Source organism: Sphaerodactylus townsendi, linkage group LG06, assembly GCF_021028975.2.
Source record: "Sphaerodactylus townsendi isolate TG3544 linkage group LG06, MPM_Stown_v2.3, whole genome shotgun sequence".
NCBI classification, from domain to species: domain Eukaryota; kingdom Metazoa; phylum Chordata; class Lepidosauria; order Squamata; family Sphaerodactylidae; genus Sphaerodactylus; species Sphaerodactylus townsendi.
Genome location: NC_059430.1, coordinates 121422044 through 121447608, shown reverse-complemented (window position 1 = coordinate 121447608; position 25565 = coordinate 121422044). Strand labels below are relative to the sequence as shown.

General features: G+C 45.5%; 2 protein-coding genes across 4 annotated transcripts in view; one reads left to right on the top strand and one right to left on the bottom strand.

The window, feature by feature from the left end:
* The window catches only part of LOC125434531 (interferon-inducible GTPase 5-like), a 148657-nt gene that overhangs the window by 64056 nt on the left and 59036 nt on the right, over nt 1-25565 (top strand).
* Nucleotides 17103-25565, bottom strand: part of LOC125434534 (interferon-inducible GTPase 5-like) — an 89083-nt gene continuing 80620 nt past the window's right edge. For 2 of the 3 annotated variants that reach the window (XM_048500018.1, XM_048500019.1), the window contains exon 2: nt 17103-19026. In XM_048500018.1, the coding sequence (XP_048355975.1) occupies nt 17818-19008 (1191 nt within the window). In that variant the 5' untranslated portion in view covers nt 19009-19026 and the 3' untranslated portion in view covers nt 17103-17817. Of the gene's footprint in view, nt 19027-23241; nt 23340-25565 lie in introns of those variants that run through there. The other variant, XM_048500017.1, reaches the window with a different exon arrangement.

Below are 25565 nucleotides of genomic sequence, written 5' to 3'. Positions count from 1 at the left end.
AAGATTTGCCAGCATATGACATCCCCGTGACAGCAATATCAAGTGTGTTTTTTTCTAATATACTGAAATCATGATGAATTTCACTTGGCAACTCTTCTTTGCTATCCGTCGTCATCTCGTTGTACACATGTTTTGCCTCTGGAGTTGAGCTACTACCACCCATGGCTGCTCTTCAGTTAACCTAAAAAATAAACACAAACACTGTCATTGTTCATTCCTATTAGATCCTGTTCATATGAGATTTTCCTCTGATAAACTGGATTTAGCTGTTTCTTGGGAGATTCCACTTTAGGCATTCACTTAGTGCCAGTGGTTCTAACTCTGGGGTCAAGACTTTGGGAATGAACAACCCTTTCACAGGGGTCGCCTAAGACTCTCTGCATCAGTGTTCTCCATCTGTAAAATGGATAAATGTCAGGGTTGGGGCTCACCACAACATGAGGAACTGTATTAAAGGGCCATGACATTAGGAAGGTTGAGAACCACTGCTCTATGCATAGAGAAATAGACCACTATCAGATGCTTTTGGTGGTTATGATGCCATTTATTGAAATACACGCTGAAATTAAAAGAAATGCACATAATCTAGCTATATCTATGGAGGATTTTACTGAGGCTACGAGATGAAGCTTAGAGAGCCACTGCATCCTCACCTCGGTCCTGGGTCCTTTCCCCTCCTAATAACTCCAGACAGCTGATTTCTCAAAGATTTATTGTAAAAATTCAAAACAAAGAAATAAAACATATAAATGCTGTGTGCTTTAGGAGAAATTGACCAGCTGAATGCTTCTTGATCTCTTGGGGACCTCTAGCCAAGAGGTGCTTCTCTTAGCCAGCCCATGATAGAGTCACTCCAGGCTTTGTTCCTCTTCACTGGTATAGAAAACTTTTCTCCTCGGCCGGCCATGGAGGTTTCCAAAACCTTTTGAAGTTCCTTATGCTAGCACCTCTGCATAAGCTCCTTGTCCTCCAGGAGATCAAAAGGCAAAGATGCTTTTCACAGTCATATGTGACTTCCTTTACTGCATGTATAGTATCTTCCATGACATCACTTCTTTGGGATGAAGCTCAAACCCATGTTCACATACTTCAGCTTCCTAATAATACTGGTTGCATTATCACATGTTTCTAGCTGTTCACAGTCTCAGCCAACTATTTTCCAACACACTTTTAGAGAGGGGAATCTGTAGTCTAATGGCTATATATTTCATCTATCCATATAGAAAAGATTACACGTATACTTCCACATCGTCATCTCTAACTAATACAGATTCAACTGATAATTCTTTTAAGGGCAGCACATAGTCCTATGATGACAACAATACAGAATAAAGAAAAATCACAAGCATTACAAAACATAATTTCAGACTAATACATACTCTCAGACTTCATTTAAGCAATGCAATACCTTTACATCTCATCACAAGCACTCTTTACGGTTGTAGCTGCTGAGCATCAGCCACTACGCTCTCAGACTCCTTTGACATGAGAGGCACCTCAAAATGGGAGGGAAAATCTCTTGGAGGCCCAAAAGCCCACCCCAAGATACTCCTTCTTGCATTGTTACCTTTCATCCTATCTAGGAATACTAGAGGATTGTGGCCGGTGACCTGGACAAAACTTGCGCTCACTCAAATAAGGCTCGAGCCTGAGCTAGAGGACAACCAAATACTTGGAAGTGGGCAGCTACCTCTCCCACTGCATGTAATTGCATTCACTGAAACAAGCTCTTCACTAAGCACACTCACGGGTAATTCTGGTCATCTGACCTTGCATCAGAACACCTGGGTAATCCTTCTTCTTATACCAGCTCGAACCAAGGTTTGTTAAAATCAGTGCATGCCTAATATAGGTAACAACCTAATATTTCTTTAATTGATCAAAAGCATTTTGGAGACGGTGCAGACCATAATACATTGACAGAAGGTTAATTTTTTGCATAAAGCCTGTGTCAATGCAGTCATATCGACTGAAATGCGTGGTATGAATTCAAGTGTAAATCCTGCCATTCCTAGAAAAGTCATGACATCTTTTCTTGGTGGTAGGTTGAGGGCTACTTGACAATGCCAGCAACCCTGCTCTAAAATGTTCTCTTGAAGGACTCCTTCCTACTCGGGTGACCTTAAGCAGACAGCCTCATTGGTAAACTTCAAGGTGGCACTTGTCCCCGGGTTCGTGTTGTCTTTCTAAGCATGCCCAGTACCACTCTATAGTGTTTTACCATACCAAGTGGAAGATGAATGGCTAATATCATCCGATAGGTTTCGTGATACGGTGTTTCTCAGACTCTATCCATCAAACGTTGAAATGATTTCTATTGGCACTCCTTTGAGTCCAAACGTATTTTACAAATTCAAAAACACTGGAAGCAAAACAAACAAAATGCACTTTTCCATGAGCCTGTGAGCAAATGCACCGAAAGTATTCTTGCTGCAATCATGTGGAGATAAACCTCAAGATTTGCCAGTTCCTCGATGAGCTGCATTCATTCTGGGGATTGATAAGGATCGAGACAGGATTTATTGAGTCTGAAAGGCCTACATGACTCGGTATTCAGGAGAATCATTATGGTCTTGAGACCTTCTTCTTTGGGACAATTACTATAGAGCTCCCAGTTAGAGGTGCTCTTTCTAATCATCTACGGTCCACCATCTGTTGGATTTCTTTGGCTACACCTGTTTCATTGGTCATTCTAGATGGTAAGGCTTAACTTTATTGGTGCATGACTACCAGTATCACGTGATGGGAAATCAGGTTAGTAGGTATCCCACATTTGAAAGATCGCCCCAAATTCAGCCACACCTTGTCAATTTTGTTCGCTGGGCGCCTAGGCTGTCAGGAGATTTGCACATCATTCAATTTATGCTCTTCTCCGGCTAAGCATCCAGAAACACTTCCTCCCTCCTTCTTTTTGCCTGAGAGAAGCTAACTGTGACAGGTTGCCCCCTATAGGTTTCAGTTGGTTGGCATGAACCAATAGCCATCTGCCATCCCTCCCACTCCTCAACCCTGTAATTGTCAATGGGAGTTTGCCAACGTGAGAATGGGCTCTATCTCATTCCCAGTTTTTGTACATGATCACCAGATAAAACTCCACACCTTTTGTGTTACACAAAATCTTCTTGGTCTGGCTTTTTGTCATAATACATCTTTGCTTTGTTGAGCCTGTTGCAGGTTGATCCCTGCTTCTTGCCTGATCATTTCCAAAGTTTTCCTGAGGTCAGCAAAATACCTGTCGTTCCTTTCTTTTGGAAATTCATGGTTTAGAATCCTTTCCCTCAGGTCCTACTTTGGAGTTAAAAAAATCCAGGGACCTCCTCTTAACATTTTCTTCCAAATAGGATTTTCATTTTGTGACTGAACTGTAAGGATTCTTAAATAATCTCTGTGAATGCAAACAGAATGTGGTAATGCAACATCCCAGTTCTGGGGTGTTTTGACAGAATATGTTCTTAGCAACTGCAAAAGGAAGAAATATATCGTCAGCTAACCCATTGTTAATTTTGGTGGTGGTGTGAAACCGTGGGGACTTTAGGTAATTTCGCCAGTCTGTTGGTGAACTTTTCATAAGTTAAAGGAACCGTGTCCTCTTGTCTGATACTTTCACGTACTCTAGGTATTCCATACACAGATGCAAATTCAACCATGCATTTGCTATATTTTGTGCAGTAATACCCTCATGCTATAAGCTACAGGGTATTTAGAGGCATGGTCCTGCCAAGACCAGACAAACGCTTCAGGCTGAGCCACTGGAGAGGGCCCAATATATCCATAGTAACAGTGTGAAAAGGTGTGATTACTGGAAATGGGTTCAGCAAGCATTCGAGTGGTGTCCTGGGGAATCCTACCCTTGGCACACATCACAACTTGTACAATACTGCTGCACATCTTTCATTTTATGCCTCCGGCTGCACCTTCTATTCTGTGCTCAGTTTTCTTTAATCTCAAATGCCCTGAGAGAGGTATTTTGCGCGCCTGTTTTAACACCTCCTCTGAATTTCTTGGGTACAACCAGCCAGTTTGACAATATTATTCCATCTACAGCTTCCTTTCCTGGAGGAACTGTCTGTGTGTCCCATTTTCTCACAATATTTGCACAAACCTGCTAGGAGCTTGGGGCTTCTGTGGGTCAGTCTGAACTCCCCACTCCTGCTAGCCACAGAGAAGGACAATTGTGCTGCTCTTAGCGAAAATGAGATCAGAGCTGCTGAAAAATCTCTTTGTGAGGAGGATCCCTCCTCCCTGCCTTCCACTGCACAACCTCCCCACAGACTCCATTAAGTGTCACTACAGGAGGTGATTCCAGATCTTCTCCCACCTCTTCTGCCTCAACATCCTTTGATGTTGCTTTGCCCCCATCTAGTAGTAGAAACTGGGCCCATGAGGAAGCCATTGTGCTGTTACAGCAGTAAATCCATATACCAACTATAAATCTCAGCTGTAAAGTTGAGAGCTGATGGGTCAAGACCCTTCATACACCCAAAATTGTTATAGCCTACATGGCCGTATTTCACTTAGATCTAAATACCTGTCCTGAGACTAAAAAGGTGAAATTTTCATTTGGTCGACAAAGTGTGGAACCTTGTCCAGAAGATCTGCTCTCAGAAGGATGATAAATCTGCACCAGTGTCCTTAGTCCCGCGGAGCTCCAACCCATTCCTTAACATGACTTTCTGGCTCCTTCTGCTGCTGTGTCACCTCAGTCCAAGAAAGTGTAAATCTCTGGTGATCAGTCGACTGTCTCTTGTGTTGATTTTGATGACTGTCATGGGAGCTGATTCTTGGGCCCTCACGCTGAAGCTGCAACCCTGGTTGGGAGGTTGCTTCATCCTGGCCTGCACCCAGACGCTGTCTCCTTTGCCCCGAACAGGGCCGCATTCCTGGAGTTGGCTTGCCAGGTTCCTTTTAAATCAGGGGTCTTTTCCCATAGGCTCCGGAGGACCCACATAAGTAAATAAGTGAGTCCTCTTTTTGAGGGGTGTGGGAGCAGGAGTTGCTCCTCGGCTCCACCTTCTGCCAGATCAAACCCTTCCTGGGAGCTTGGTGGCTCATCAGTTCTGGGGCTGCCCTCCGCAGGAGTTTTGTGCTTTGGGGAAATTTTGGCGCTGATGAAATAGCCCAGTTTCTTCCGAAGAGTTATAATCTGGTCAGCAAATGAGCAATTCCTCCAAAGACTTACAGTCTTCATCAAGGCCATCCTCAGACACACTTCAGGCAATCGCTGCAAAATTGCTCCTTAACTACTGATATCTATGGCTTGCTGCACAGTGGTCACCCTTCACGTTGTCCAACTCGTATAATTTACCGCCTGCAACGAGCAACATAGCCACCACGCTTTCTCCCGGATAAGCTCTGAACTGCAAGTTGTCTATAAAACAGATTTCCAAATCTCTCTTCGATGCAATGTCCTAAACTGAGTATAGCCAGCCGCTGTCCTTAGTAAATTGATGAGGACAACCTCCGTCTCCTGACACTGGGACCAAAGCGCGAAAGTTAGGTATTCTGTGGTCGCACTTTGTATGTTTTGCGCCGCATCTGTGTAAGATGCAAAGTCAGCTACTCTCTGATCCTTGTTCAAACTTCGGGAATGGCTTTCTGCCATTTAGCCATTCTGCTTTTGTTGTTGTGATGCTATAAGTCAAGGGTCGCCATTGCCTTCAGCGCCGGCTGGCGAAGTCTTTCCAGTCATCCTCGGGTGCCGGAGTCGCCTCTGGCTTGCCTCCTGGGCCCCTTCTGTGAGCCTCCCACCCTCCGCTTTCCTTACCAGATGCTGATTTCACTTGCTGCCCAGCGTCGGCTGTCCTGGTAGATCCTCGCTGCCTGACTCTGCAATTCAGACTCCAGTGGTCACTCAGGCCTCGCCCCTCTTGACTTCACAGGCTTCCTCAGATGAGACTTCATGCAGTGTGTGACCTCCACTGGTGGTATGGTCCTCAATCTGCACCTCCTTTCTTTCCCCGCAACAGCTCGCCAGTAGTTGCTCCATTACTGCAAGCTGGCTGCAAAGCCAAGAAGGTGTCTTCACCCTGGAGTATAGGGAGAGAATCCCACCGCTGCCACCATAAGGACGACTGAGGCTGAGATTGCTTGGGAGAGCCACTTTATCTCACCGTCCTGGGTCCTTTCTCCTCCTAATAACCTGACAGCTACTTTCAAAGATTTATTGTAAAAATTCAAAACAAATAAATAAAACATAAATGCGTTTAGAGAAATTGACCAGCTGAATGCTTCTTGTGGATCTCTTGGGACCTCTAGCCAAGAGGTGCTTCTCTTAGCTTAGCCCATGATAGAGTCACCTAGGCTTTGTTCCCTCACTCTCCAAGAAAAACTTTTCCGTCATATGAGGTTTCCAAACCTTTAGTTTCATGCTAGCACCTCTTATTAGCTCTGTCCCCCTCCAGGAGATCAAAAGGCAAAGATGCTTTTCACAGTCATATGTGACTTCCCTTTACTGTAGCGATAGCATCTTCCATGACACTATGCAAGTAGTGGAAGCGGGTGAGATGAGCTAGTTGAAAGTTCATTCTGTGCTTTGCCTTTGAACACATTATCACCATGAGTGATAGTCAGGGAAGCCAACTTCCAGGTGGGGCCTGGAGATCTCATCTCTATACCACAGATACTTTGGAGGGCTTGGCAACCCTAACCCCCCCACCTTCTGTGGGTGGCCTGGGCTACCTGGCAAACTTATTTACAGTTCACCTTTCTCACTGGGATGAAAGGAAGATTGCATGTAATAAGAACTGATTGTTAATCCGTCAACAGATTATAAAATACAGCATTACTGTCTAAAGTTCCCTCCCAAAAGCATTGTCTACAGCAGTGATGGCGAACCTTTTCGAGACCGAGTGCCCAAATTGCAACCCAAAACCCACTTATTTATCACAAAGTGCCAACACGGCAATTTAACTGAGGTTTTAGTTTAGAAAATAGTGAGGTTTTAGTTTAGAAAAAACGGTTGGCTCCGAGGCACGCGTTACTCAGGAATAAGCTTAGTGAAGCAACTGTGTAATGCTTCCAATGGGTGAATCATGATCCTAGGAGGGTTTACTCAGAAGCAAGTCCCATTGCCAGGAATCAAGCTTACCCCCATGTAAAGGATCATGCCCAGGCCAGCCTAGATGTGTGTGTGTGGGAAGGGGGGTGATTTTCCACCCCCCTCCCACATGATGAACTCTGTGCACGAGTGCCCACAGAGAGGGCTCTGAGTGCCACCTCTGGCACCCGTGCCATAGGTTCGCCACCACTGGTCTACAGTGTAACATTTCCTAAATGCATCCTTGATTTTATTAGCTTCCCAGCTGCATTCAAAGAAGCACCAGGAAGGAATGAAAAATTTCTTTATGGAGCACTGTCCAAATACAAGCCCACACCAGCCAGGGGAGGAAAAATACCTTTGGAATGATGCACGAAAGCCCATTGGGTGAAATGTCACTATTTGTTTGTTTATACCCCCATTCCCGGCCAAGGTTTGGCTCAGCACAGCTTACACCAAAGTCAAGCACAGTCAATAATCTTATCAGATTTATATTAAAACCTCACATTTCAGTGCAGCATGATTTGTTCCAATCCAGCCTAGCTAGATTATAAAACCTCTTGAAGAATGGGCAAAGAAGGTGCATGTGATAGCAAGAGGATGATTAAGGAGTTTCAAAACAAAGTCAGGCCAGCAGGCAACAACTCAGGAGGAGGAGTTTTACCCAGTATTTTTTAGACAAAGGGCTGGCAAACAGATTCAGCAGTTGAACTTCTGCCTGTTACAAACATCCCCTTTAATAAACAAGAAAAGGTCCCTGTCAGTGGTAGCTGTGTGTGCCAAAGGCACAAAGAATTTAGGATTTTCGAAAAGGACGCCTCTTAGCCCAGTATGGATACAGTCTTATAAGTGTAAGAAATGCTCTTATAATATACTTTAACAAACACACACCCACCCACCCACAAAACACCCTACTCTTGCATGTATCAGACAGCGGGTCATTAAGCCCTGATCTCTCTCCTTGCTATTCTTAACTGAGAAAGCAGCCCTGTCGAAAGTTAGATCCAGATCACCCCTCGGTTTTGCAGCGTCCAAAGGAAGAGGCTTTCCCCTCCCAAACTGTTGTGCTTTGGCCATTCCTGGGAGATCCTCTTCTCCATTTTAAGGGGCAAGTCGCAGCCTTTCCATACCTTGCAAGACCTCTCTGTCCCCCACTCCTTTTTATGCTTTTCTTGCACTCCCTACTTAAAAAAAAAAGTTCCAGGGGGGCTCAAAATTCTGCTGAAAGTTTTGTGATCTCCCCTTCCCCTTAGCAGCTAAAGAAAAGCTGTTGCAGCTGCGCACTTTTCTCCTGCTACCGAGGCGGCCGGCCGCGACTTCTTGCCTGTTTGAAAAAAAAAGAATCGGTTTCCCCAAAGCCTTTCCGGGCCCGGGGAGGCGATTTTGGGGGGGAGCGAAGTCCGGGGGTCAACCCAAACCTTTGCTGGGCGAAGGCTGCTGGGCGAAGGGCGAAGGCTGGGCGAAGGCTGCGCGCTCCAGACGGAGCAGCGGACGCGGAAACGCAGGCAAGGCGGCGAAGGGCGAGCCGGGGCTGCTTACCGGCCACGGTATCTAGAGGGGATCCCCGGGGCGGGCGGTGGGTTGGGAACTGGGGCAGGGGGGTCTCTCCTCTCTCGCCCCACCATGCAGAGCCTCTCTGTGCCTTAGCGGCGCTTCCGGATGGAGGACGGAGCTTCTAGCAGCCCTAGAGCGAAAGCGAAAGCTACTTTGTGTATTGTCGAAGGCTTTCACGGCCGGAATCACTTGGGTGCTGTGTGGTTTCCGGGCTGTATGGCCGTGTTCTAGCAGCATTCTCTCCTGACGTTTCGCCTGCATCTGTGGCTGGCATCTTCAGAGGATCTGATGTCAGGAAAGCAAGTGGAGTATATATATCTGTTGGAGTGTCCAGGGTGTGTGGAGAAACATTGTCTGTGAGTAACAAAGAAGGCAACCAGGTCAATAGTCCATTAGAAATAGTGGGACCCAGGAATGCCAGTTGACTTTCGTGGGTTTCCTTGAAATTCATTACAGCGCACACACAAAAACTGGCAAAGAAAATGTGGAATGGATTTCAGTGAAGGTCTCTGGGCTCGTATAGGCTATCGTGACCCTGGAATGACAGCCCTGAGGAATGTAATCTGTGCTCTGGCACTGGAAACGAAAGGTCACACACTGGAAAGGACAAGATCTGTGGTCTGGGACTGGAATGACAGCCCCCCCCCCCCCGAACAGAATATCTGTTCTGAGTGTTGAATGACAGGTTGCACACTGGAAAGACAGCCCCAGGAAACAGATTGTGTGTTTCGGAACTAGAATGACAGGTTGTGCACCAGAACGATAGCCCCTGGGAACAGAATCTCTGCTTTGAGACTGGAATGACAGGTCACATACTGGAGTCAGCCCCAGGAAACAGGGTGTGTGCTCTGGGATTCGAATGACAAGTTGCACACTGGGATTTATTGATTGATTGATTGATTGATTGATTGATTGATTGATTTGATTTGGTAAACTGCCCTACCCCCAAAGGGCTCAGCTCTATGACAGCTCTATGATCCAGAATCTGTGCTCTGGAACTGGAATGCCAGGTCGCCGACTGAAATGAAATACTTTACATTGATAACCCCAGCTGCTGTCAACCATTTAATCCCTTTCACAGTTTCAGCTGCTACACTCTGAACTTGGCGTCAGTCTATTGTTGCCTCCTGGTGAGAGCTGATAACTGACAGGCCATTTATGTCAGCCATGACATAATATAGCTTCCGCTGTGTGACCCTGCCCTATCTCTGCTGGCCTCGCTTTGTAGGATGTCTTGGCTCCTGCATTTCTCCACCTTGTAGTGCCAGGCAGCCAGATAATGGCCCTCACCTTGGTAAACCTTAACATTTTCACCTCCCTGCTTTTCCCACCAGCTAGCAAGGGGGTGCTGTGGCAGTGAAGCTATATCTCTCTTTGCCTTTCCCATGTTTCTCAGATCTGACTGTGAAAAGTTTGGTACCTTGCCTTGCACAGACCTTCAGCAAAGACTGCCATTATCAATATCGGAGTCTGGTTAGTGTCTGTTGACAGGTACCCTTACACCCATGTGGAAAGCAAAACATTACTCTTGAGTGCACTTCTTCACATGTTTGCTAATTCACATGTAAAATGGAGGCTGGGGACCATTTAAAGACAGGAAGCGGAGCTTGTAGGTGAAAGGAAACAAAATCTACAGAATCATAGGCCCCTTCCGCACTGAGGCGGAAGGGGTTGGGTCGGTGTAATCTACGCCGACCCGACAACGCTGGGACCGGCCAACCCGCCTCTTCCCCGTCCCTCTCCCGTCGCCTCTGTTGCCCTGCTGGCCTCCGTAGACCCGCCCACGCTGCCCTCCGACCTCCAGGGGTCAGAGGACAGCGAGGGAGGGCCTTCGGAGGCCAGCAGGGCGACGGAGGCGACGAGGTGAGTGGGAGAGGGACGGGGACAACAGCGCATTCCCGGCGGTGCCGTTCGCACCGCGCCGCCGGGAATGCGCTGTTGTGCCAAAAACCTCCCTCCAGGAGGGAGGTTTTTGGAGGCGGCCTGAGGCCGCCCTGGGGGAGGGGGAAGGGAGCCAGGTCGGCGCTGCTGCATTTTGGCAGCGCCGCCTGTGCGAACGGCTCCCTGGGGACGGCGTTTTTGCCGTCCCCAGGGCGTCGTTATTGGCCCGTGCGGAAAGGGCCATAGAGTTGGAAGAGACCACAATAGCCATCAAGTCCAACCTCCTGCCATGCAGGAACATACAATCAAAGCTGACGTATGATCATCCAACCTCTGTATAAAAACCTCCAAAGAAGGAGACTCCACCACTCTCCAAGGCAGTGAATTTCACTCTCGAACAGCCCTGACGGTCAGAAAGGTCTTCCTAATATTTAGGTGGAATCTCTTTTTCTGTACCTTGAATCCATTACTCATTGCCCTAGTCTCTGGAGCAGCAGAAAACAAGCTTGCTCCCTCTTTAACAGGACATTCCTTCAAATATTGAAACATGGCCATCATATCACTTTTTAACCTTCTCTTCTCCAAACTAGACATACCTAGCTCCCTAAATCTCTCCTTGTAGGGCGTGACCCTTTGGTCACCTTCCTCAGGACCACTTCCCGCTTTATAGGCTTTATTGTTTTCTGCATCACCTTTTCCTTTGTGAGTTTTGACCTGTAGTAGTTCTAGCTATTTTTGATTTTCCCCCCCATTCTTAATTAACCTTTTCTTGTTCAAACTGCCTGAGTATCTCACAACTGAGGCCCCTTCCGCACACGCAAAATAATGCGTTTTCAAACCACTTTCACAACTGTTTGCAAGTGGATTTTGCTATTCCGCACAGCTTCAAAGAGCACTGAAAGCAGTTTGAAAGTGCATTATTCTGCATGTGCGGAATGAGCCTGAGATTTGGCCAACTGGGGTTGGGTGTGGGCAGAGAGGGTGATCTGGGCTTTCTCCAGTAAAGTCCTAGAACCAGAGACATAACAGTCAGTTTGGGCCCCTGGGGGAGGACGAATGGAGGGTATGTTGTGTGGGGAAGAGTGTTCGTGTCTGGAAAATCTGCTCAGGATCATGCGCCATACCATGCTGTTGGCATCTTCATAAGTGTTAAACAGAGCCCTTTAAGGGGAAAAAAAACCCCTCTGCTACTACAGGTTCCTATCACTCTAGTGGGCAAGCAACTATCAGTAGAAAGACACCGACTCCAAGGTGTTACTGAGCAAACTGAAACACTTTATTGGAAGAGACTTTAGTACAATGCACTACAAAACAGCCCGCATAATATACAGTTAAATGGTAGCAGGCATAGGAAGAGAATGCCCAGAAAGATAAGTATATGGGATGCATAAGCAGGCACTGCATACACCAGTGGTGGCGAACCTATGGCACGGGTGCCAGAGGTGGCACTCAGAGTCCTTTCTGTGGGCACGCGTGCACAGAGTTCATCATGTGGGAGGGGTGGAAAATCACCCCCCCAAACACCCCTAGGCTGGCCTGGGCATGATCCTTTACCTGGGAGTAAGCTCGATTGCTGGCAATGGGGCTTGCTTCTGAGTAAACCCTCCTAGGGTCGTGATTCATCCATTTGAAGCGTTGCACAGTTGCTTCACCAAGCTTACTCCCGAGTAACCTGCGCCTCAGAGCCAACTGTGTTTTCTAAACTAAAACCTCAGTATTCAGGTTAAATTGCCGTCTTGGCACTTTGCGATAAATAAGTGGGTTTTGGGTTGCAATTTGGGCACTCGGTCTCGAAAAGGTTCGCCATCACTGGCATACACACATATAAGTGTAGAATACAATTCTAAACCAATCCCCCAAAGAGAATACATTGGGTAGTGGAAAAATGAACCATACATCATAACATATTGTAAATACTCTTCAAATAAAAGGCTGCAGATAAAGAGCAAGTTAATGCTTGTTAGTGAATGTAAGCATGCAGTATTGGGGTTGCCAACCTCCAGGTGGGGTCTGGGGATCTCCTGGGATTACAGGCGGATCTCCAGACAATAGCACCAGTTCCTCTGAAGAAAACAGCTGCTTCAAAGGGTGGAGTCTATTGGAATATACTTGGCTGATGTCCCTTTGCTCTGCAAACTCTGCCCCCCACAGGCTCCACCCCCAGATCTCCAGGTATTTCCCAAGCAGGAACTGGTGACCTTAACTAGTCACCTGCCCATTTTGCTACAGGTCAGTTCCCAAGCAATACAATGCAAAGCAAAGCATTCTCACAGCTACCAATCCAAGGATCCAGAAAACATGGTAAGACAGGATCTTACTCCAGCCTTGTGAGTCTATCAGCCATCAGACTCCTGAGAACTCTGTATGGAAAGGTCATTGGAAGCCTTGGGAGATAGCAAACCATCCTATAAAGGCTACTGTCCACTCACCTTCCTCTTGGACTTTTTCTACATTTACATTGGTTGGTGATATCATGATGGTGTGGACAGAAGCATGGACTTAATTTTTCCTCTGTTGAATGCTTGCTTTGGTATCCGGGGAACTGGAAAACCCCACTCCTCTTAACTTCTTCCGCTATCCCAGAACAATATGCCAGTTGGAGCTCTTCTTCTCAGTCCTGAGACTGGTCATCTCATTTGTCAGAGATGCAGGAGTACAACTCTGTCCACAAGACCTTTGGCTGTCCCCAAAAAGCAGGGCGTCCTGGAGATGTCAAACAAGGTCTTTCAGTGTGGGGTCTGAGGAAGGGTACCCCTATAAAGCATGCTTCTGCTGGCAACTCATTCTGGGGTCCCCTTTAAATGTGGGAAGCCATCCTGCACAATTGGGTTGAAAGGAATCACCATTTCTGATGCAACAGGAACCTTGCCTACACATTTCCCTTGACATTGCAGTCACCAATAAACTTAAACAGCACAGGAAAATCTCAGAGTGCAAGCAAAAACAGCATCTGATCCTAGAACAGGTAATGAGCTTTCAACAGAACAGCCGAAAAACAGCACAAAGCTATCATGAAATTTCGAACCCTGTGTTTCCCCTCCAAGCAAGCACTTTTCAAACCCAGTTTTCAAGAGGATTCCATGATCTGTAAGTGCTTAATGTAAAGGAAAATTGCTGTAGCACAATCAGAAAAGGGAGCCTGACAGTAGAAGAGTGCTTGATCTCTAGATTAGCATGAAAAATCAGCAGACAAAAGCTACTGCTACACTTCTTCTCTTCCCCTCGATTCTCCCTACTCTTGTGGGAGGTGGGGCAACTACATTATTAAAACCTTTATGCTCTATGGCAGGGGTCTTCAAACTATGGCCCTCCAGATGTTCAAGGACTACAATTCCCATCAGCCCCTCCCAGCATGCCCAAGTGGTAGGGCTCATGGGAATTGTAGTCTATGAACATCTGGAGGGCCGTAGTTTGAAGACCCCTGCTCTATGGTCTCTTGGAGCCTACCAGCCACTGTTTTCCTGCTGAACACGCAAGATAGGCTGCTTCCCATGCTGGCACCAGGGGAAGATCTCCAGTGGGGGACGGCAATGACATGGCAAGCCCAGGGCCACTTCCGCCCTTTCCCTTTCAAAATGTAGAAGGCCATTAGTGGAGGGCAGGTCAACCTGACCTTCAGCAGTTAGTCAACCAGCTTGCTCTCTTTCCTTGCCCAATATTGTGCATCCCCAAAACACTCTCGAAATTCAGGGAGAAATTTTTTTTGTTCTCTTTTATTTCCACTGTAATCACTGATAACTGATCCAAAACAGGTCATTTCAGGTATCATTTTGGGTTGGGAATATCCAAATTCAAAATGTGGTATTGGAGGAGAGTTTTAGAGATGCTGTGAATCAGCAAAAAGCATGAGTTCTACATTAAACCTAGCCTGAACTCACCCTAGAACAGTGGTGGCGAACCTATGGCACTCCAGATGTCCATGGACTACAATTCCCATCAGCCCCTGTCAGCATGGCCAATTGGAGTGTTATAGGTTCACCGCCATGGCCCTAGAACACGGACATGGCTGTTGTACTTTCATGCCATTAGGAGAAGACAAGACTCACTGGAAAAGACAATAACACTGAGGAAGTTAGAAATGATATGATGGCTCTTAATATACACATATCCCCAACAGAGATGGATTATCACAAGGGCCAGATCCAACACCTTCCCATCGGCCATTACAAAGGGTCATTACTTATCCATCCCTCTCCAGGATAGGGTTTGTCCACACTGTAAAAACCAAGTGGAGACTCTTGCTCACATTATTCTTGACTGTCCGAGATATGCGGGCATTAGGAATTTCTTTCCCAGGCTGGCCCTAGACAAATCTGAAAGTGACTCTGACTGCTCTGTTGTGGATCTTCTGTTAAACAACACAGATGTCGTGCTCTTGGGAAAAGTAGCAAAATTTCTTTTGGAAGTGACAGAACTTTCTAAGTAATGTATACTGCTAGATACAGTCTTCCTGCCTGCGCTTTGAATGTACTCTTGATTTGTATTTCAAAAATGTCTGGAAATGCTCTAGAACAGTGGTGGCGAACCTTTGGCACTCCAGATGTTATGGACTACAATTCCCATCAGCCCCTGCCAGCATGGCCAATTGGCCATGCTCTAGAACCTATTTTTAAATGCCAAATAAAGGTTGTTGTTGCTGTTGTTATACACATATACAAATGCAAACCCCTCGTGGGGCAAGTGCCCTCAGAGGAAGGAAGGAGAACTTGAACATTGAAATAGAAAGTGGCATCAAAGGATGTAATATCACTAGTTGGCATAGCTGAGCTCCACCTGCCGCAGACACCTCCCAACAATCCCAGCCCTGACTGGAGCCGACCCCTGAGGTCTAGAGCCCAGCCCCCCCGAGATGCTGGCAGACCTCCCCCAATCACCTCAACCATCAGAGCAGTCCAGGCTGATGGCGCCAGGCAGGGAAACGCTGTCACAGCTGGCTTGGCTTTCACAAGCTCCTGGGAGGGGGCAAAAAGGGCCAGTGATAAGCAACAAGCAGTGGCCAGTGGAGCAGATGGCGGCTGCAGGACCCAGGACTTCCAGTGGTGCGTAGGGTGCACCTAGACTCAAATAGGGCATGGAGGGTGGGAGCACCTCATCCTACCTGCACCTAAAAGGGATGGCCTGGCAAGCCAATCAGGGCCACAGCAGGGTCAGATGGATGGCCCAGGGGTCTATGAATGGGTGGAAAAGGGTATTGGGGGGCCAAGCATGAGAGGAGGGAAGGGGGAAAAAGGCAAGAAAGAGGTGGGCAAAAGGGGGGAAGAACGGAGGTAGTGGAAGTTAGATTGAGGAGGGACGGATAGTAACAGAAAGGAGATAGAAGGGAAAGGAAAGGAGTGAGAAGGAAAAGCAAGCAGGCAGGGAAGAGAAAGCAGCCCCTGCAGTGGGCCATAGTAGACTTAGGTAGACTAAGGCAGCCAACCGGGTTTCTGGGGCTTAGCCCTGTGGTTCTGCCATGTGACCAACTGCAACATGTACTCCCTGACCACCAGGAGCAAGGGCAGGCCACAGACTACCCAACAAGGGGAAGGAGGAATGGCACACCGGGCCAACCTTGGCCAGGAGGAGGAGGGAGATCTCCGCACACATATGCAAAGCAGAACAAATGAATGAAGTGATGAGGGGAGTAAACTGAAATAAGGACAAACTTTCATATGGTTATATGAATGAATGACTGGTGACTGCAGAATACAATGACTAAGATGAGCAGAAGTATTATAGACATGGTATGAATACAAAGATAGAATTAAGATTTCAAAGGCTAAGGGCAATAACTTCACCAAGTGATCACCCATGATATTTTGAGGCATAGTAGAAAGAGGACACTTCAGGTGCTCTTCAAGCAAAATAGTGCCAGTAAGTAAAAAATGGTGTTCTGAATACTATGGATTGCCAAACAAAAAAAACAAACAAATATTTGGGTGCAGGACTGGTGACTGCAGAATACAATGCACAAGATGAGCATAAATATTATTGACATGGTATGCATGCAAAGATGTAGTATTAATTAAGGTTGGAAAGGCTAAGAGTGATAACTTCACCACGTGATCACCTATGATATTTCAAGGCATGGTGGAACGAGGAAAAGATCCCCTTCGGGTGCTCTTCTAGCAAAAGTGCCAGTAAGTAAAAAAAATGGAGTTCTGGATACTATGGATTGCCAAACAAACAAGCAAAACAAATATGTGGGTGCAGGACCAAATCAGGCCTGAAATGTCCCTGGAAAAGACAACTATGCTAGGTAGAAGTAGAAAGTTGCACGAAAAGAGGAAGACCCAACATGAGATGGAATGACACTACAAGGAAAACATAAGTCCTCAGTGTGAAAGACCTGGGAAAGGATGTTCATAGGAGATTTTGGAAGACCTTGATTTGTTTTGGAGGGTCACCATAAGTTGGAAGCAACTGGCCGGGGCTGAACATATGCACACAAGAAAAAGGAATTTAAAAAAGACACAGCCTACTCCCAGCACCCTCCAGCACACTGAGGCTCATTCCGCACATGCAAAATAATGCACTTTCAAACTGCTTTCAATGCTCTTTGAAGCTGTGCGGAATGGCAAAATCCACTTGCAAACAGTTGTGAAAGTGGCTTGAAAATGCATTATTTTGCGTGTGCGGAAGGGGCCTGAGTTAAAGCGAAGCAAAACTCTGACTGCAGTCATATTTAACTCCTATGAGTCCAGCTATGTGGACTGTTAGTTGAGTATGTCGGACTCTGGAAGAAAGAAGTTATCAAGGCAAAAACAGCAGATAGATGAAAAAGAGATAAGAGAATAAAAAACAAACAAAAATTAAATTTAAGAAATTAAGAGGAAAATCGAGAATGCCTAAAAATCGGGAACTGGTGCTCCATCAGCACACATATTATATTATCCCTTCCAAAAGCACATTAAAGGTTCCCTTTGGTGATACATTACTGAGGGAAATCAATACTGGGGAGCAAACTGTCTATGAGGGAAGTTGGACAACATTGTCTCATTGAGGAGCTCCTGGTCAGTTTCTGGAGGGGCCAAAAATTGAAATACAGTTTCCTTTCCTTTCCAATATTCTGGTTCTGAGAATCATTCATACATTTGGTGCTTTTCCCCCCCATTTTTTGGATGTCAGTTTTGTGATTCTAAAAGTTCAGTAGCTTTTCTTGAACACTCTAAGCATCTTCACTTATTCAAGCTTCTCGGAAGGTATGACATGGTACTCAAAGTGGTACTTCCACCGACCAGGACATCAAACAAGTGTATGACATCTAGTATTTATTCTTGGTTTTTGTTTCCTCATATTTGCATGAAATTCATATGCTGTTTGCCTCAGTCTACTTCTTCTATGTGTGTCTCAGCACAAATCTCAGGTTAGGACTCCACAGCTTTTGCCCGGACATTCTCAGCATCTTTCTCAGCATCATGCAGAAAGTTTTTCAGGATGTAGAATGTTGTTCCAAAAGAAAGCGCTCCACCAGTTAGAGAGCCCAACACCAGTACAAAATCAAGAACAAATTCAGCTGCCATCAGAATTCCACACACGGCTGATTTAGTCAGCATATCAATTACAAATTCTTTGGTGATTTGGCTGACCAGTGGAGACTTTTTGATAGCTGATTTCAAGACATCAACAGGTTTGCCAACCCGCTTTGCAAGTCTATTGAGGGAACCTTCATCCAAGCCAAAGACCTGACAGATGTGTATCATTGACCCCACTAAGATGGCAAGATCACAGACAACAGAAAGGCCAGGGACAGGAACTGCCCCAGTGACACAGGACAAAAGAGCTACTTTCATGATATAGGCCTCCAAAGTAGCCCTTTTCTTCTTCAGAGCTTCTTTGGAGAAAGCTGGCATAGCCAGAATTAAAACATCTCTCTTGAGATCATCCAACTCATTCTCCAAAGTCTCTTGCAGGAGAGGAAAATCATACTTATCCAAATGCCATCTGGAAATGAGAAAAACCCGCGGATTGGATTCTCCTGCCTGTGTCAGATTATCACAGCAGTATTCCCTAATCTTTTCCAGGCATTTCTCCTTGCTGTAGTTTGGTTTTTTACTCTCAGAATCTATACTGCTATCTACTCTTGTGCGCAAGTAGTAGAACCTCTTGTTCGTTTTACGAATTTCACGAGCCAGGAGGACATCATTCTCAGTGAAGCGATTTGAGGCAATGATGATGAAAAAATCGTACTTTTCAAATTTTACCTTCTTGAGGTATTCCTTTGGCTTAAAGTTAGGTGTCCCAATTCCTGGGAGATCCCACATTGTCACATTTGGGAATGTGGGATGTGGATAGCTTTTGTGCTCCATTGTTGTTTCGGTCACTCCAGTCTCAGCGGCACCATCTTCAAAGTCTGTCATTCCTCTCAGGGCGTTGACAAGAGATGATTTACCAGCACCTGACACCCCTGTGATGGCAATTTGAAGAGTAGTATTTTTTAATAAATCCAGATCTTCTTGAAATCTTGTTGTCAAATCTGGAAGATTTTTATTTCCCCATTCTTTCTTTAGCTTTTCTAGTTCTTCCATTACAACGGTTTTTGAGATGGCAGCTCCCATGGTAGTTCTTGATATTTGCTTGAACAAAGAAAGAAAGAGGAAGAGAGACTGTTAAATTAACAACAGATATGCCCAAGAGACGCTGTTCTTTGACAATATAGACTTAGCTGTGTGAGAAAACCGATTTAGTGAGAGTATTCCCGCCCCAGTGGAAAGCTAAAACCAGACTTCATGCTTTGGGAATTTCTAATGGGAAAAGATGTGGTGGCATTTAAAAACTCATTGGATGTTGTGGTTCTCTGGCCCTTTCAATGCATTTTCCAGCTGGATTTTACTGTGTGAAATAGCAAAATCCACTTGCAAACAATTGTGAAAGTGGATTGAAAGTGCATTATTCTGCATGTGTAGAAGGGGCCTCTGCGTTTCAGGCCTCATAGTTCTCAGTCCCATTATCTCACTTGCTCCTGTACCTGACTCATCCTTTAACTCTTGTGAAAGCACATGTCATTGTGACATTAATTCCCCCCAGATGGCCTTTAGCAACCAGGCTGAAAAGCTTGAACCAAAGTTTGAACAGCCAAGAAACAAGCTAGACAAGGCTGCTACCAGACTGAGCTATGGTGGAAGACAGAGGCTCTCCACCCATCTCAGCCAACCCTTGGGGGTGCCTAGAAGTGCACTGCAAAAATGGCAAGCCCATTCAGTGCACCCATGAGGAGAAAGAACTATTTCTGGAATTGTCCCCTCCAAACCAGGCTTGCATAATGCTTCTCTCACAGCCTCTCTGACAGGATTAAGTGGACACAAAGACCTTGCCCTGGAGAGAGTTCCCATCTCCACACCAATGAAGACAATGGATGTGTTAATGTGCTTTCCTGCCCAGTGTTGTATTAACCAATGTTTCTTCTTCTAACACTTTTATCAACCCCCCCATTTGCACTGGCATTGTTTTATAGCTGTGATTCTATCAGCTAACTTCCCTGATAGCCTGGAACATCAGGCTGATGTCTCAACACATTAGATCAAGAACCGAACCATTAAGGCTGATATCTGTCCCCAGAAAGGCAGGAACTCTTTTTATTCTGGGAGACTGAGGATCACTGTGCATAACCCTGAAGGTCCATTTTTTCTTGTAAGAAGTCCCCTCTCTGAGTAGTTCAATATCTCTGGACGTCCCTTTATCTATGATATTGCTCCACAATACTTCGTTCTTCCAGAGCTCAGTTCTCTTCATCGGACCATTCCACTCTAAGGACAGGTGACTAACAACCTTACTTCTACCATTCCCTCATTTATTCCAGACTTCACAACTGCGTATATCCTAGAACAGGGGTCTGCAACCTGCGGCTCTCCAGATGTTCATGGACTACAAATCCCATCAATCCCTGCCAGCATGGCCAATTGGCCATGCTGGCAGGGGCTGATGGGATTTGTAGTCCATGAACATCTGGAAAGCTGCAGGTTACAGACCCCTGTCCTAGAACGATACAGACCCCTGTCCTATAATGCAGGATACAGGTTACAGACCCCTGTCCTAGAACGATACATGTGTGCTCTGCTGCTTTGATTTTTGTTGTGTCAGAGACGTATCTAGGGAAAATGGAGACCAGGGTAGAATCTGAGTTTTATGCCCCCACTCTATTTTTCCTAGATTTTCTGCCCCCCCATCCCCTCCCACTGCCACACAAACCTTGCCCCCTCTCCTCTTGTGCGCCCTAGAGGGACCCTCCCACCCCAGCAGTTGGTTGCCAGCCCCCCAGAGGCGCCTGGACATCTCCCTCCTAGGAAGGCCCTGTAGGCTTCTCCCAGCCCCAGACATGAGTGTCTGGTCCTGCCTGCACTCCTGCCACCACTACACCAGCCTCAGGCCCAACTCTCTGCACCAAGTCACCTATAAGATTCACACAGACTTCCAGTGCCGCCTGCCCTAGAGCTACCTGACTGCAGGTAGCCTGCCGGCCTGCCGGAAAAGAGCAGCAGCAGTCCTGGGCAGTTCCAGTGGCGGTTGTGGGCAGAGGCGGTGGTGGGTATCTGGAGATGGGATGTCCGAGAACAGGGTCGCTGACTAACTGTCCCAAGAGAGGGGCGGAGCAAGGCCAATGCTTCTGCCGCCGCCACTCCTAAATGAGGCCCTGACAGAGGCTCCAGCTCAGCCTCTGGGAAGGTTACGCTGGGCTGGGAGCGCCTGAAGGGAGCCACTAGGAAGCACTGGGCAGGGGTGCCTCTGCACCGGATGGGTGTGGGGCCAATTTTGCGCCCCCCACATGATTAAATTAAGTGACACCCTGGGACATGTGACCCCACATGTCCTTCTGGCAGGTACACATCTGTATTGCGTGCTTATGTACCCCCATTATCCCTTAGTAAAAATGGTTAAACTTTATTCACTCCCCTGTGAGTTTTTTTGCAAAAGCTGACTCCCCAAGGAATCAAGGTCAAGCTCTTAGTCAATCAAGGTCTGAAGTTGCTTGAACTATAGCTAAGCCAAGAATCTGCTCTTTCAGTAATTCCCCACTCATCTGACATAGGTAGACAAACAGACCTACAAGAGTGCCCTAAATTCCTTGCACCGGAACATTTAAGATGGCAAGTTAGTACAGCACCATATCTGTTCTTTTTGGAAAACAGTAATACAAGAAGATCATTGGCCAGATGTAACTCTCTTCCCTCATTACTGCTAGAGGGAAAATATAAGAAAGTTACTTACGAAAAAAGGCTTTGCCCCTGCCCCCTAGGCGAAATTGACACTACCGATCACATGTTTTTTAGATGCCCCATGTACGAACAGCCCCAAAAGGAAATCCTTAGTCCTGTCCTGTCTGCCTTAACCGGCCTAAATCACAAAGATTTACTGGACTATATTTTGTCGGGCAGCAACCAGAAAACCACACGGGAAATGGCTCGTTTCTGTGCACTCATCTGTAAAGACAAAAAGAGATATCCTGTGGCCGAATAGTCAAGGGAAGGGAAGATCAGATTAATTTTAGACGACTTGGCTGGAAGTCCAGTTTTTAGCCAGACTTGGCCAGAAGTCCAGTTTTTTTAGACTTGGCCGGAAGTCCAGTTTTTTAGCCAGTCCTTATTGGCTTCCTTTTTGCAATACTGTAGAGGCCTTTTATACCTAAACTTTTATCACTATCCCAATCTCTGTACTTTTATCCATTGTATCGCAATTTTAGGTGTAGCAGGATTTTAAACCTAAGTCACAGGAAAAAAATTCATATAAATTATTTAATTCCTGCGAATATCCCCTCAGTCAGTAATATTGACTATATATTTTGTACTATGTACTATCTTTGATTCATGAATTATTATTGCTGAATTATGTATTTCTGTTTTTGCTGTTCTGGTTGTAGACCGTAAATAAAATGATTTGATTTGTGATTCCCCACTCTAAAGGGAGAGACTTTCCACCAGTTTGAATAACCAGGCCAGTTTCTTAACAGCCTGGATCCAAATGAAGTTCTAACAAGCTCTAGATTGCCAACTGGTAGAAGAAAAAAATGCCCTGTCTGTTAAACAGGGCCTAACTGGATGTTTACCTGCCCTTGTTAATAACCTTGTGCTATTTAATATATAATTGATATTCAATAAATGCATATGTCATTAGAAAACAGAAAGAATTCTATCTGAAATCATACAAAGGTCCTTGGGGGAGGGGGTTTGACAGCTCCCTGTAGTGAAAGATATTGTTGTACTTCCAAATTATCAGCAGTCTCTGATTGGATGGATGAAGTCACATGCAGCTGAAGAAAAGCTAAATATTTTGAGTCTCAGTGCTAGATACAGCAGCTGAAGGACTTTGTGCAGCCTCCTGCCTCAAGGACAGAGGGGGGCTGATCAGCAAGTCAGGTAGCTAGAGGGGTCAAGTCAGGTAGCTAGACTGGGGACCTTTTCTCTACTGCTCTGACACTATCCCTTTGGTGTGTAGATTGCTGCTCTCAGGGAACTTTCTTCCTTGATGCTTCTCCTCTGCTTTCCACTTTTCTTCTCCTCCTCTTCCTTGCACCAGGCACACGGGGAGATGCATCCTGCTAGTGAGACTAGAACCTCTTTCCCCACTTTTCTATCCAGAATGGAGTTCCCTAATAAAGAATTATCTTATTAGTTAGAAAATATGGTTTGGCTTCAAGATTCTTTTGTTTTCAGCACACACACATGCCTGGGTAAGTTGTTCTGCGCTTTGCCTCTGTGCACTCTGTTGCAATGAAAAGGTAGCTCTTACCAAAGAGAAATACCAGCAGCAGCTGCTGACAGCCTGGAGAAGTCTGAGAACAAGAGAGATTTGCTTACTGAGTTTAGCCAAGGGTTCCTTTAGAAACCAGAGGGTCAGTGACCACTAGTTGTTTGATTGGGGGACTTTCTCCACTGATTCTTACAGACACTCTCTTATCTTCTCTGTTTGTACTTGATAAGATGCTGAAGTCTTACTGAAAAATGAAAGAGAAAAATATATATCTTTCTTACAAGTTTACAGCCAATATTTTACTGTGGCCCACCCAAGGACAAGGGGGTGATTTCCCACAAGTAGCATATTTATCAGCTGCTGCATTTATCTTCTGTGCCAGTTATAAATATTATTTCCTTATTGAGCTCAAACAGAAATATGCTGTGGATAAGCCTTTCAAAGATGAAAGTGGGTTCAAGATAAGCAACAATAGTAAGAAAATGGGCTAAAATGCTCCAGTTCCGTGCACAGAACTCCCTCAGCCCTGACTGTCAATAAACGAAGCACATTTCTTCTGGAAGCATATTTATTCTGGAAAATGGTTTAAAAGTTGAACCTATTCCCTTTAATCTTGTGGGTTGATGAGGTGCCAGAGACCTGTTTATTGTTCCCATAATGAAGAAGCTGATACACCTCTGCTTCCTCATGGCATGCATTGCTAACGAGTCCTGTATAAAAAATTTCCAGGTGCACATTACAAAATCCTCATGCTTGGTGGAGAGAGACACAAGGCCTTTGCCTAGCAGGCATGATGAGTGCTTTGTGCCTCTCAAATGCACACTGGATCCTTCCTGTTTGTGACAATACCATTCCCTGCCCATTCTTTTCAGGTCTTCCAACGGACCTGCAGAGTCAATAGTCCCTTCTGCACATGCAGAATAGTGCACTTTCAATCCACTTTCAATGCACTTTGCAACTGTTTTTACCGCCAGGAAAATATGAAAAATATTGATTAAAAGTTGGAGAGACAAGTCCAAGTGTGTCCAAGCTCTAACATCAGAGTTCTTTGTAAAGAAACACATTTCTCCCAGTGGTTTTTCTGACTACTGGAAAATAGCCTCTTTCTTAATACATAATTTGCTTAATACATAATTTGCTTTCTTCTTGCATTCTGGAGAGATCCTGGATAGATAGATCTTCTCACTTTCCATGTTGTATTTGTGGTTCTGATTTCCACTTCAGGAGGTAAACTTTCCTGCATGTACCTGAAAAGAGAACACAAGAAAACACACCACACCACAGCGATACACATTTTGACAAAAACTGATTAATGTTTATACTCACTTTCTATTCTCAGAATCTGAATTCAGTTCATGCTCCAAATTCTATTATTGATCATTTCAAAAGAACTAAACCCTAAGTTTCTGAGAAGGTTGGTGTAAAACAAAGCTGTTAGAGGAGAATCAATTCCTTGTAGACTTGCCTCCTGGCAAAAGTTGCTCACAAGTCTCTTTAGACTAGTTCACATGTGGAATTTCAGGAATTCGTAGCTTTCAACTGATTCCCAACATCTCTTGTTTGACAGCAACAGGTTGTCCTGTTAAGCAAACCGCAAGGCAATACAGCAACTTTGCAGGTACAGCAACTTTGATTTTGTTGCCTTCCTTGCTTCTGCATCCATAACAGCATCTGTCAAGGAAACTCTTCTTACCTCTGGTGAGTTACTTTCATGAGTCTTACGTAGGAGCACATCTTTTGGCTTCCTTTTCGCTCTCAAGACTTGGCACGTTGATCCAGCATGTCATGATAGTTCCACATCCGTCTTTGCACATGCTTCATACAAAAAGCACAGCTACTGCGACTTTTGGCTAGCCATAGTGCTTTGTGTATAGCATTAGACTCTGCAGTCTGGGCTTCATGAGACACTTTGCTGACAGAACACCTGCCTGGATAGTTTGCACAATAGCTTTAAACACAGTCACACATAGCTGCTGCCTTTATCTGGAACACATTACAATCAGGGTTAAGCATAGGGATGGCTTGACACGTTGGCTTGAACTGACAAAATGCACTTTCTTTATACCGTTCACACATCCATGTTTCAGAATTCCTTTTCCAGGCAGCCTTCTCTAAATGCATTTCAGGATCTTTACATAAAAGCTGATAGAGCCTGTTGGTTCCTCATCGCTGCCACAGACGTGTCAACACACCCGAGTCAGATGTTGGCAAAGCCGGAGAAGCTGTTGGGATGACATGGGGGCTTGAACAGCCTCTCTCTCCCAACTCAACCTCAACCTCAACCCATTCTGGAGCATGTGAGGTCAAATTCTGAGTTACAATTCTGCTTTTATCATCACTTTTAAATATCATACATTTTCCACATAGGCAGGGTTATTTCTCACTGTATAAAAACATGACAAATGTTTTGTATACTTATATGCCTGTATTC